This window comes from Tachysurus fulvidraco, chromosome 1 (genome assembly GCF_022655615.1).
Source record: "Tachysurus fulvidraco isolate hzauxx_2018 chromosome 1, HZAU_PFXX_2.0, whole genome shotgun sequence".
Lineage (NCBI taxonomy): Eukaryota > Metazoa > Chordata > Actinopteri > Siluriformes > Bagridae > Tachysurus > Tachysurus fulvidraco.
In genome coordinates, this window is record NC_062518.1 from 34,356,913 (window position 1) to 34,369,391 (window position 12,479).

Genomic DNA, 12,479 nt, shown 5'->3' on the forward strand with positions numbered 1-12,479 from the left:
TAATTATTTCTAACAAAGGATCCTAAAGAAAAAGGGCACAGGTGTCATACAACACTCCCCAGGTGATTCAGCCCTGTTAACATTGTCTAAAAACAACAGCCACATCTGCCAGTGATAATTTGCTGGGTGTTGATCTGAAAGATCAGGTAAAAGTTTTATTCAGTCGGAGAAAATAACTATTAATGTGCTGTTAATTTATGCAGAGATGGTGGGTAATTAGGAGGAAAAAACTTGTAACTTTATACCCAACATCTGATACGGAGTTTTGGGATAAGATATACATAATAAACAGGCAACTATTAGCCAAAATGATTCAGTTTGTAATAAACACACAGAGCACATACAAAAGAGAAATCTTTTAAAGTTTAACATCATTTATTTAGACAATGTCACAAACTGTTTTACATTAATACATTACACATTTTGAAAAAAGGCACAAAGTGCACACACTATTTTTACAAGAGCATCAAATAAAGGTAGCAGCTACATGATGCATCATAAAAGGCTGCTAAATTTTTCAAGCAAACTGGACAACAAAAACCCATGTGGACCATCTTGGAAAAAGATTCATTATTTAAAGGCTTGGAGTGACTTGGACTTGTGGGACTTTATGGCAGCGCAGCAGAAAAAGGCATGCTTCTGCTCATGGTTTAGGAAACCAACACAGGAGGAAATAGAAAGGACTTTTCCCCTTAAAAGCCTTGGTTCATTCTAATACTTTGTATATACAACAAACTTTAAATTGCTCAATGTTTTTACGTCAAAAAGGTTTGTGTGGATTGACCTTCACTAGACCTCAATTTAGGCATCGAAATTAAGTATAGGAAATCAAGCAGAATTGTGCATTTTTATAGAGCGTGTCTAAATGGGGCTTAAAATTACATACCTGTGGGCCTTTTTTTTTTGTTATTTGTATAACGGACTTTACAACAAACCGTATATAACATATTTCGTAGTGAAATCAATGTACAAAAGACTAGTTTGACTGCAGTCAAAGTTGAACAAGAAGCGTGTACACTCTGAGGCATATACATCTACACACTCCTACTGATGTTTGACCTTTAATCTACAAAAGAGCCCTTTACATCGCTTACTATCAGAAACACCACTGTACAATCCTATTGGCTGGATGGTTTGCTCAGTTAGATGTTCTTTTAAGGTTTGTGAAGGTTTAAACCGAGAAAAGCTTTCATGTGACTGCACAATATATACATTTTACATTATTTACAGATTTTTTTGCTTTCCTAGAGGCCTTCCTGATAGCCGAGAGTCAGATGCTCTCTGAACCCGCGGAATACCCCTTGCAGCACTTTCCGCCTCTTCACTCCAGCCTTGGTTTCTTTATTGTTGTTGTTGTTTTTTTGTAAGCTTTCAGCTTTCTTCTCTGGGTGTGCGTCCTATTTGGCTGAGAACGCTGCTCAGTTCGTTGAGAAGACTCTGAGGCATTTGTACTGTGTTGCCCCCAGTCCCTGCTTTTTTCAGCTGAGGTCTGGTCTGGTTACCGGAATCTGGATGAGGTACGGGTCGACACTGAATCTGTAGGGATCCTTTGACAGCCATTTTGTCTTTTGACAGTGGATAATTTCCTCCACTGGAGGCTAAAATTGGTCCTTGTATCGAATCCCCTTTTTGGATTTTATACGTAAAGCCACTCTCCAGTATTGCCATTCTGTGCAAACTTTCAGCCTGGTTTGAGTTCTTTGACAACATCTTGTCAGAAGCGACATTGTGGGGCACCATCTTGTTATCCTGTGAACCAAAGTGAAGAGAATGGTCATGCATGATCGTACTCCTTGAGATCTTAAACCTCTGCTATTATATGATGTAGAGGGATGGGGAGAAACATGTAAGCTTTTGATCAACTAAAAGATAAGAACCGTATTTCTAACTCTATAGACTTTAAACCAGCATGAAGGTTTTTTGATGCTGACCTCCATGCTGTGTTTGGCTGCTTCAATCTCTGAACCCAGGCGAGCAGAAGCATGCTCTCTGCTGCTCTGTTGATCTGAGGATTTGCTCTTTTCTTTGCATGTAGGCCATAAATCTCCTTGATACTATACAAATAAACACAAAAGAAGTTATAGCAGAAAAGTTATACTTATAGTGCAAGTTAAGAACTGAGGACTTTTTAGAGTGAAAAACAGACCATGTGGATAAAAGAAGCTAACATGATGATTATAAAAGATTAATCGGAAAGCTATTCTAGCTGAGTTTTGCCTTTAAGTCAGCCCGTTATATAAATGAGAAGGCACTGGTTTGTCACATCGAGTTTAATTAATTAACTTTACTTTCTTTAACAAAAATATGATTGAGGGAAGCATTCTTTTCATTGTCACTCTTTTCCTCTCAACTCTCTATTTAAATGTCTCATCAGTTCGGTAATGTGAGGCGCAGGAAGAATACTAAAAGACTCAGTGTTTGATATTTTTACTTTAAAGTGTCCATATTTTAAAGCTATAAAGAGCTACAACATTTGGTGTCTCCGTGCCCTCGGAACTTGGTGATTTCATTGCCCTTGAGCACATCCTTGCTCTTTCATGCACTTCACATTGTCAAACCACACTAAGGAGAGATATTTGACACAATTAGCCCTGTAGAAAATAAATGTAATAAAAGTTTTGGGGCAAAAATTTGAGTCGTCTCATTAAGGTTTCCTGAGAACGGTCTCTAAACATATTTAATAACCTGGTGATGCCATAAGCAGGTGCAAACAAAATGCATTGCTGGAAATGTGCAGCGATTACAGTGATAATGTAAAATAATGTATTTTAGAATCAGAGTTAAATAACCTATTTAATTGGAGCTACACTGATGATTCATGAGTCATATCTCACTTGTGTGTTAACTGAAGAGAGGGCTGGATCTAGGTGAAAGGTGGAAATCTCTGCACTGGGAATCTTTGCCCTCAGTACTTAAACCTAGCAGATGCTCCACAGACTTTTCATAGTCTGTCTGTACCTCATTTGCTGTGGCTTACCAGAGAACTAGAAAACATTACTGGCTCATTGGAGCTTGCAAATATTTGCTCATCACTCAGGCTTCTCAAGCTGTGGAGAAGCACTCTCTCAACTTTCTCTCCAAGCGAGACATTTTTGTCATGTTCCTAACACTTTTTTTAAGGTCTGGCATCAGCCCTATTCGGCTTGGATTCGTTTTTACGTGGAGAGATGGTTGCATCGTTATTATGGATGTATCTCAGGGATTTTAGTCTTATACTAATCCGTGATTTCAGGACTTTTGTTATGGACTGCATGTCTTTCATATGGACTGCAATACAACTTATCAAATCACAAATATTTGTCTAACACTGCCATTTATTAGCTATTTAAAGAATCCACGGATTATCATAAAACACTTATATACTCGAATCACTTATTTCAAAGACGTTGAATAAAAATATTTAATCAACTCAGCTAATATGTTCAGTATTTAAACAAACACTTAAATATTTTAGAAAATTAAAAAAAAATTAAATACAGTATTTATTTTTTCAATATAATTACATTATTTTGATGAGTACAATTTATTAAATTTTATATGAAAAGGTTATTTTGACCCAAGTTGTTTCTGTTATTCTCTTTTTTTTTTCTTTGATGTTTCATTGTAGGGCAGGTAAATGACCACAGGTAAATTAGTCTAGTTGTTAGACTGGTTGTTGGTGGCAGCAGCAGGGCTGGATTGAGTATTTAAAAATTTTCCTGGGATTTTCACACACAACATTAAACACAGAGTTTACACAGAATGGTGTGAAAAACAGAAAACATCCTGTGAGCAGAGATCCTGTGATCTGTAGGCTGAACCTCCTTGTTGTAAACGAGATTGGAAGCGAATGATCAGACTGCTTTTGAGCTGACATGTTGAAGACCTACTTATTCAGGAAACACTTCAACTAGCACTCCTTTCCCTATCTTTTGCATTTAAAAAACAAACAAAAAAAAAACACTTTTTCATTGTAACTTTGAACAAATGTTTTAAACTCATGGTATCTTAACTATGTAACCTAGTGAGCCAGCATTAACGTATTCAATAAGCACTTATGTACGTCGCTTTGGATAAGGGAGTCTGCCACGTTAATGTCACAGATCACATTTTTCCGCATTCTGAAGTTTGATGTGAACATTGATGAAAGCTTTTGACCGACTGCATGATTTCAATCATTATCCTTGTTATATATCGCAAGAACTGAACAGGTCATTGTCATGCCTGACAAAATAAAAAATAAAAAACAGGGAGAATGTAAACCCTACCACTGAACACACAGAACACCAATAATTATGTACTCTTCCGTATCTTAAAAAAACCCACTAAAATAGTTGAGAAATAATAATAGAGGAAAAAAAAACACAACACGACAACATTAAGACTCTAACGATGTCGGAACAAATGTGCTGGAACATTCTGCACTTCTACCTGAGCGACCAGCACGCCCTCCTTCCGCTTGCTGAGACAGCTTGTACTTTTCTGTGTGACTCAGCGGCCTCTGATCCTGTTCTTGGCACGTTCATCCTCATTTTAGCAACAGAGGGACTCATCTACCTGTACCCTTACCCATCTACTACTCTTCTGCTATTGCTATGGGAACCATGCCTTAGGGACTGTGAGTGTGAGAAACGGTAGGAAAGAGTCTGTGTGTGTATCAATTAATCTACTTCCTGGGTTTTCTCCAGCACACACAAAGCAGATGTGCTTAAAAAAAAAGTATTAAAAATAATAATAATTAAGCACATCTCATCCTCCTTCTGTCTTTTCTCTCTCATCCCCTCAGTCCTTCTTTACCCAGAAATCTGCTGAAAGTTTCCTAGAAGGCAAAGAAGAGCTCTTTAATTTTTTAATGCTGTATTGCTACTTTGGGACAAAGAAAAAGGACAATAAATTTAAGAAAACCAGAGGACTGCAGATAAGACAGAAGCACTAGAGTAGAGAAAGGGGAAACGTCTAAATCTTCGCTAGCCCCTGTGCCAGTGTGTGCCCTCTGCTTCTATTATTAATGCACACTGAGCTGAGTCAGGCCTTTGGTCAGTAGCTGCACTCGGCTGTGGAGAGAAGAGCGTGATGGAGCTGGTGCGATTGTGGCAGTCTACATGACCTTATTTCTGCTAAAAGACTTTTCAGGATAATGTGATTTATGCAGCCAGAAAAATGACCTCAAAACTTTCTCTTTATTCATGTACCGGTCCCTTCTTTTCCCCCTTCTTTTTGCAGAAAGGAAACTGCTTAGTTGAAAAATTACCGGATTTTGGTCACTCGCGTCTGCATAGATGCAAAAAAAAAAGTGAAGTCTAAGAGTCTTGTAATGCACTTACCTTACTTCTGATAATGGCTGTAACCCAGTCCAGCTGTGACTCTTTTCCCTCACAGCAGAAATACCTCAGTGACAGAATACATGACCAGGCATTAACGTCATGTCTACAAGAATTCATGTATGGCCAAAGAAAACTACAAAAGTTTCCTACAATTCAATAGCAGGTTAAAAATACAAGTAAAAATATACACATATACAAATATAGATATATACACAACAAAGCATTTAAACGTGTCGTATTAACATTGACTGTTCAATTAGTCCAAAATTAATTTCTCTTACCATTGCTGTTTTTGTGTGTAAACTGTGAAACCCCAACTGTTGAGAATCAGAGTGAGAGAGAACGAGTTGGAAAATAACACATAAACCTTTACCCTCCCAGCATTTCACTAAGGCCCACATATCGATTTAAGTCTATTCTCAACTCTTTCCAACAGTCACAGAACTTGACCCCCAGAGGATTGCTTAAGCACTAAGCAACCGTAAAATTCAGCTTAGCTTCCTTTACTGCGGCCTAAATGCAGTTTAAAGAGCTGGTGGGAGGAATAAAAGCTTGGGCTAAAGGAAGGCCTCCATGCTCTTTGCTCTTTGGCAATATTTCAGCACATGATACTAATGGATTCGAAATGTACAGGAAGGCTGTGCTATGCTGTATATAAAAGCACTTTGCGCTTTCTAGCCGACGGACAGGGCACGGAGGGAGTACAACCTCACGCACTCGTTCTTTGTTTAGCTTGTGATGTTTTGTTGACTTTTTGAACAAGTATAAGACGGTGTCATAAAATGCCAACTTGGTTCCACTTTTGACTAGTTTATGGTTTAGGCCAGTTGTTTTAAAGGAAATTTCCCACATATGAGCAAAGTTAGAAATAGTGAGCAAAGACTGAAGACCGAATGTGCAGAACATATATCAGGATGATGTGTTGTTTTAATTCTATATGACATATGAACACCGGTAGTACTATATAACCCCTTTGTACACATCATAACCAATGGCTCATTTTTATAATAAACTTGGACTTATTGCTGGATTTTAAACATCTCACACAATTAAAAACAATACCCAGGAAACTCTTCTAAATGAGACGGCATTGCATTGCCTTTTTTGATTTAGATGTTTTTTAAATTGGTCTTTAAACTGACGGAGACTTCTTTCAGTCTTTAACTGTGTTTCAAGCAACCTTATTCTTGTCAATCTGTAAATGCTTTCAAGTTCAGCTATCGTTCCCTCTCTGACTACTACTTTCACTCAACTCAGTAGAACTTGGATCAATATTCCCTTTAATCTGTTCAGCTGCATTTGTCTTTTCCTGTTCTATAGGGATGGGAAACGTGCTATAATTCCAGAAACACTGTTCATCAGCAAACCTTCATAGACGAGTTTATGAAAAAATATAACCGGTCGAATAAAACGTTTAGAATCAAATAAATCTATTCCGTCAGTGTTCCCAGTGGAAGAGGACAAAATGGATAATACGTACGTGTTTAAACCAAATTACGTTTGAACAATTCTACTATTTTGAGATCTTAAATGTGGTTTTGGCCAGCCTCTGGAATCCTTCCTCTCGGGGGAGAAATTTTGAACTAACAAATCTTTGGCACAAGATCTGAGATAGCACTGGTCTCCAAGTGATATTAATGAGGACGGAGGCTCACAGAAAAATTCTTTGGAATCGATCTTAATCAATCAGATTGTCAGAAATGTGTGTTTCGGATGGCCAAACTAATTCTGAGTAATGTGTTTAATTCTCTGACTTTTGAGGTCCATTTATTTTGCATAAAAATAAATTGTTAAATATGAATAGCTCCCTCCCCCCCACCCCCCACCAAAAACAGTTAAAAGTTCTTAAAGTTCAGTAAGTTTATCTGTCAAATAATCACCACTGAACACTTTACTACAAGGTTTGCTGTAAGGTAATTCATTAGAATGCATTAATAAAGATGCTTACTTGCTTGTTGGTTTCAGCTTTTTTCTTATCCCCAAGTAGCACTTCACCGACTCGACGGGAACCTCTCTCTCAGGTTTAACACTCTGAGGAAAAGATAACATGAGACATCATCTCACTAATTTAACAGAAAATGTAGACTAACATATCACATCACATATCATAACATATAACATAAAACATATACCTAACCTTGTCTGATCTCGTACAACAATGTGGTGTTATATAATTTGGCCATAACTAAGCTAGTGATAATTCTCCAGCTTACTTTGTTGAATATGGTGGAAAATAAAACTGTCTTTTCTTGAGTTGTTTTTTCCCCAAACCATCACTGTGACAAGTGCTATAATTTAATCTGACTTGCAATTGGGCATGAGTGACTTGCAGAGCTATGTATAATATGTGTATTGTTGTTTTTTTTTCCATCTACCCATGTTCATTTGTTTGAAATTAACAAATAACTCTGCTATCCTATATATGGCAGTAACAAGCCCACGGGCCTTGTTTAAAATAGCATATGCCAAAAACACTGTAATGTTGCCCAGAAGGTATGTATTTCACACTTAATGAACAACAGACCTCAGACAAAGAAGAGCATAATGATTAAAAAAAACAAAAACAAGATCTCTCTCCCTCTTTCTCTCGCACACTCTCTCACACACAGAAACCTTTTGCCCACTCATTTGCTCAAGAAACTTGAAAAACAAAAGCATCAAAATATCAATTAAATTTGTGCTTCACAGCTGATTTGCACCTTCTTTACTCAGTAATTAGGAGAACATTCTGACATATTATACTAATTAAGAAGAGAACAGCCTACTTTTAAAATGTCTTTACCTGCCTCCTTACACCCACACACACACACACACTTCCTTCCTTCAAATATCAATTATTAACAAACATTGCTGTCTCTGTGAGTCTTTGTGTAGGTGCCCCAGAGGGAGAATACACCAGAATACGCATGGTGCAAAAAGCACACAGAACAAAACAAAGCACAATTTACAAAAGTAGTACTGTTTTAATCACTGTGTTCGCTCCATGCAAATGAGGCACAGCTTTGCACCTCATTTCGAAATACAAAAGCCGATGTTTTATTCCCCCTTAACGACATACTGCAAGTGGGGCAACCAACCAGCACAGTGCAGCTAGTTTCATCCTACTTTTAATCACTAGCTGATGTTAGGGACAGAATGTATGAGAAACAGTAGTGTCAGTGTGGTGACTTTGCAGGCGGACGGAGGAAGTGGGTGAAGCTGCTGATTGTGATCACGATGAAACTGAGGTTTCAACAGTGCTACAGGCACTAAGCACTCCATCAACCTGATCTGCCTGGATCCAGAGTACAGTAAGGTGATAATTAAAGACAGAGAGACAGAGAGAGAGAGAGAGAGAGAGAGAGAGAGAGAGAGAGAGAGAGAGAGAGAGAGAGAAGAGTGTAGAAGACAGATAGAATTCAAGAACAAAAGAAATATGGCTCCGTACAGAAACAGTGAGAAACTAAAGACATACAGAGAGCATGAGCAAGTGAAGGAGTCATTAGGTCAAAGACAGAGCAAAAGTGAAAGTATGTGAATGAGAGTGCATGAAGAGATGAAGGGAATAACAGGATGATTGATTGATTGAGTGAGTGAGTGAGTGAGTGAGTGAGTGAGTGAGTGAGTGAGTGAGTGAGTGAGTGAGTGAGTAAGTAAGAAAGTGAGGAAGGCAGGGAGGTAGAGATGAAGAGAGCAAAAGGGAGGAAGAAATGGAGGAAGGGAGGGAGGGAGGGGTGGAATGAGCAATTGAGAGAATGAGTGAGTGAGGAAATGAGTAATTGAGAGAATGAGTGAGAGAGGACAAAAGAAAAGATTTATACTTTTGAGTCTTTATATAGCAGCAGTTTCTTATCCCGCAGTACAAAGTATCTGTCCTGAAACTTGTTCCCAGAAAGCAGTTTGCTGGAGCCATCTTTAAACTTGAGCTGCTCATCTTTAGTGAAATCCTTCTGCCCTTCTAAAAAGACACATACACACACACACACACACACACAATAATTTATATATATATATTGATATTTACTAGACTTTTTTATGTGTAACAAGACATTCTGCATCTTTAAATAAAAAAAACGAAAAACAGTCAGCTAATATGTGCTAATAGTTCTGGCAATTATTAGAAATTGCCAACATTAGAAATCAGCCAGTAAAGTGATAAATAATATTGTTTATTAAAGTATTGTGTGGAAAATGACATTACGTTCACTGCAGTACAACAATAGACTATTATAAAGACAAGGTGTGTGTGTTTCTGAGTGTTATTACTAATGTTTGGAGGAGCTGAAGGATGGCCAAAAGCAACCACTAATTGAGCTTGGCTGTAATGTAATGAAAGGTTTCATTTAATAGCAGTGGAAGTAATTGGATAATGTAGTTCAGAACATGATGTAAAATTGTCAAAAAAAATGCCTGATGGGAATGGAACCTGTAATAATGCTGCATGCAGAAATGATGTCTTACTATGGTGGAAAATAAAACTCAAAGTGAAAAGATATAGACTCTGCACTTTCACTCGTTAAATGGCTAAAAGTGGCTACGGTCCCTTGTGTTTTAAGAGGTAAAGAGGCACTACCCAAGTTGGAACGGGGCGTCTTAGATCCATGAAATTTTTTAATGAGCAGGAAAGCTGAGCCGGGATCCTCCAGCATGCTCCACTCTAAAACCTGCTCCAGAATCTTCTCTTTGTAGTGTAATGGCCGTTCTGAGACACACACACACACGCACACGCACACACACACACGCACACACACACACGCACACACACACACACACACACACACACACACACACACACACACACACACACACACACACACACACACGTAAGACACTCTTTGGCATCTCAACGGCTCAAAAGTCTGAAAGGAAGTTTGACAGTTTAACTCCCAGGAACACCACACAGCCAGTGTGGAGCCCTTGAGCAAGACCCCTAAATGCTTGCTTATGTACTTGCATCATATTGGAAGTCACATTGAATAGATGTAAATTTTTACAACATGCTCACCAAGTGCTAAAACGGTTATGTGGCTTGCAATTTTATTCTTTATGGTCAAAAATATGTCGACCCCTGACCATCACACCACATTAAGTGCTTCTTGAACATCCCATTCTAAAAACCACAGGCATTAATACAGAATTGGCCTCAACTTTGTTGCTTTAACATCCTCTATTTTTTTTGGAAGGCTTTCCATTAGATTTTGGTGCATGGCTGTGGGGATTTGTGCTCACTCAGCCACATGACAATGTTCCATTTCATTCCAAAGATGAAACTGGGGTTGAAGGTACAGTGTGCAGGACACTCCAGTTCCCTGGAACACTGTGTGTTTTTAGACATTGCTTAGTGCTCGGTCATGCTGGAACAGGTTCGGGCTTCAACTCTTCAGCTCTAGTGAAGGGAAACGGTAATGCAACAGCATACAAAGACACACTAGACAAGTGTATGATTCCAACGTTCATATATGGGTGTGATGGTCATTTGTCTACAAACGTTTGGCCATATAGTGGAGTTCAGTGTACACAACATGGAAAGTGTAGGTTCTTAATAAGCCTCACACGGTTGTTGATTGGCTACAGTGTACGTCAGCACGATTAAACAGAGAGCTGTTTACAGTTAGAAATGTGAGACTAAATAAATGCTTTATTCATGCTCTTTAATCAAGCATGTTTACGATACGATATTATTTTAGTTTAAAACAAAGGACTGGGGCTGTTGTGGGGAGAAGACTGCTCTTTTTGTGTATTCTTTTGAATCGTAGCTCATAGCAGTGTATTCCAATGTTAAATTAAAGTTCCTACAGAACTACTTTCTAAACACATGTAGAAAGCCTAAATAACCCAATTAAAAAAAGGAACAATTTTGTTTCTTTTTTTTGTTTTCTTTTTTTCTATATCCAATCAACATCAAGCATATGATGCTAATATAATACTTTCTGTTTGGAATTAAAGATGATGTGTTTCCAAATTTGCTGTTTGCATTTTATGCTTTGCTTTTGTGTTCTATTGTGATGTTTCTGAATTTGCTGTTGTGCTTTTGGTTTGTTGATGTTTCTCACTTCTGTGTATTTCGGGTCAAATGGTATTGGGTGGTATTTCACAATTGAACTCAAATCTACCACAAAATTAATCTCCTTGTCTGTTTTTTTTTTTTAAACATCAGTTAAATCAAACCCTAAAATGTCATCAGCAAATTCCATTATTGCAAAAAACAAAACAAAACAAAAAAATCTATTACAAATTAAAATGCTGTTTTTTTGGCCTCCATGTGCACATAATTACGTAGTGCAAATTTGCAATTATCTTCATCCAATCTGAGCCTGATTAGAAAACACACTCAAGTGCAAAATAGATCCATTATCCCATCCTAATTTGCAAAGGGGTAACATGGTGCATGCTATTGGCAAGTCTGAACCTCCTCTTTTCCCCACCGCCCCAATCCCATCAGAGCCAGTTAATAGTTTTTTAACCAAGAGGAAATGATTCTAATAAACTGGTTGAACACTCCTGTAACATGCAATGTTACAGCTGCTAGACAGCAGAGTGCTGACATATGTTCCTTTGCTTTAATAGGTTGTAAGTGATATGGTGTTAAGAAAGAAGTGAAGCTGCTGTACACGAGGGTTTCATACCAAGTTCTCCAATCTCAATGACCTCAAATGTGGTCCAGATGTCATGCTGTTCTGATTTTATACCCTTCATCTCCAGAGTGGTGTCAGTCAGCTCATCAGCACACATGGTGGGAGAGACCTGATAAAACAGAGTGCGCAGTCATCATCATCATCATCATCCTCCTCCTATGATATCCCATTATGTATTTTTTATCTTTACTGCATTGAAGAAAATGGAAACAGAAGCATCTCACCCTCTCTCTCACACACACACTGACACACACACATCAACCCGCCACCCCACCCCACCCCACCCCCCACAGACACATCAACCACACACCCCTACCTACCGTGCTATTCATCCGATGCCTACACCTAAAACTCATCATCCAAAAGATATTTTTGGCTTTTTTTTTTTTTTGGTACAGTGGGTAGCATTGCCACCTTACAGATTCTAGAGATCCTGCTTGGAGTTTTTCATGTTTTCCTCGTGTCTGTGTGGGTTTCTTCCACATTCCACATAAACATCATCCACATGAGCACCTCTCAGTGACACGTAGGTAGACCGGCTTCGTTAAACTGGCACAAGAGT

General features: G+C 38.3%; 1 protein-coding gene across 2 annotated transcripts in view; it reads right to left on the minus strand.

Moving 5' to 3' along the window:
• Window positions 1-354: 354 nt before the first annotated feature.
• The window catches only part of arap2 (ArfGAP with RhoGAP domain, ankyrin repeat and PH domain 2), a 76,457-nt gene continuing 64,332 nt past the window's right edge, over window positions 355-12,479 (minus strand). For both annotated transcript variants that reach the window (XM_047815550.1, XM_047815549.1), the window contains exons 26-33: window positions 11,909-12,026; window positions 9,856-9,984; window positions 9,104-9,240; window positions 7,252-7,334; window positions 5,585-5,620; window positions 5,304-5,367; window positions 1,932-2,054; window positions 355-1,749 (exon numbers count right to left, since the gene is read on the minus strand). In XM_047815550.1, the coding sequence (XP_047671506.1) occupies window positions 1,372-1,749; window positions 1,932-2,054; window positions 5,304-5,367; window positions 5,585-5,620; window positions 7,252-7,334; window positions 9,104-9,240; window positions 9,856-9,984; window positions 11,909-12,026 (1,068 nt within the window). In that variant the 3' untranslated portion in view covers window positions 355-1,371. The remainder of the gene's footprint in view (window positions 1,750-1,931; window positions 2,055-5,303; window positions 5,368-5,584; window positions 5,621-7,251; window positions 7,335-9,103; window positions 9,241-9,855; window positions 9,985-11,908; window positions 12,027-12,479) is intronic.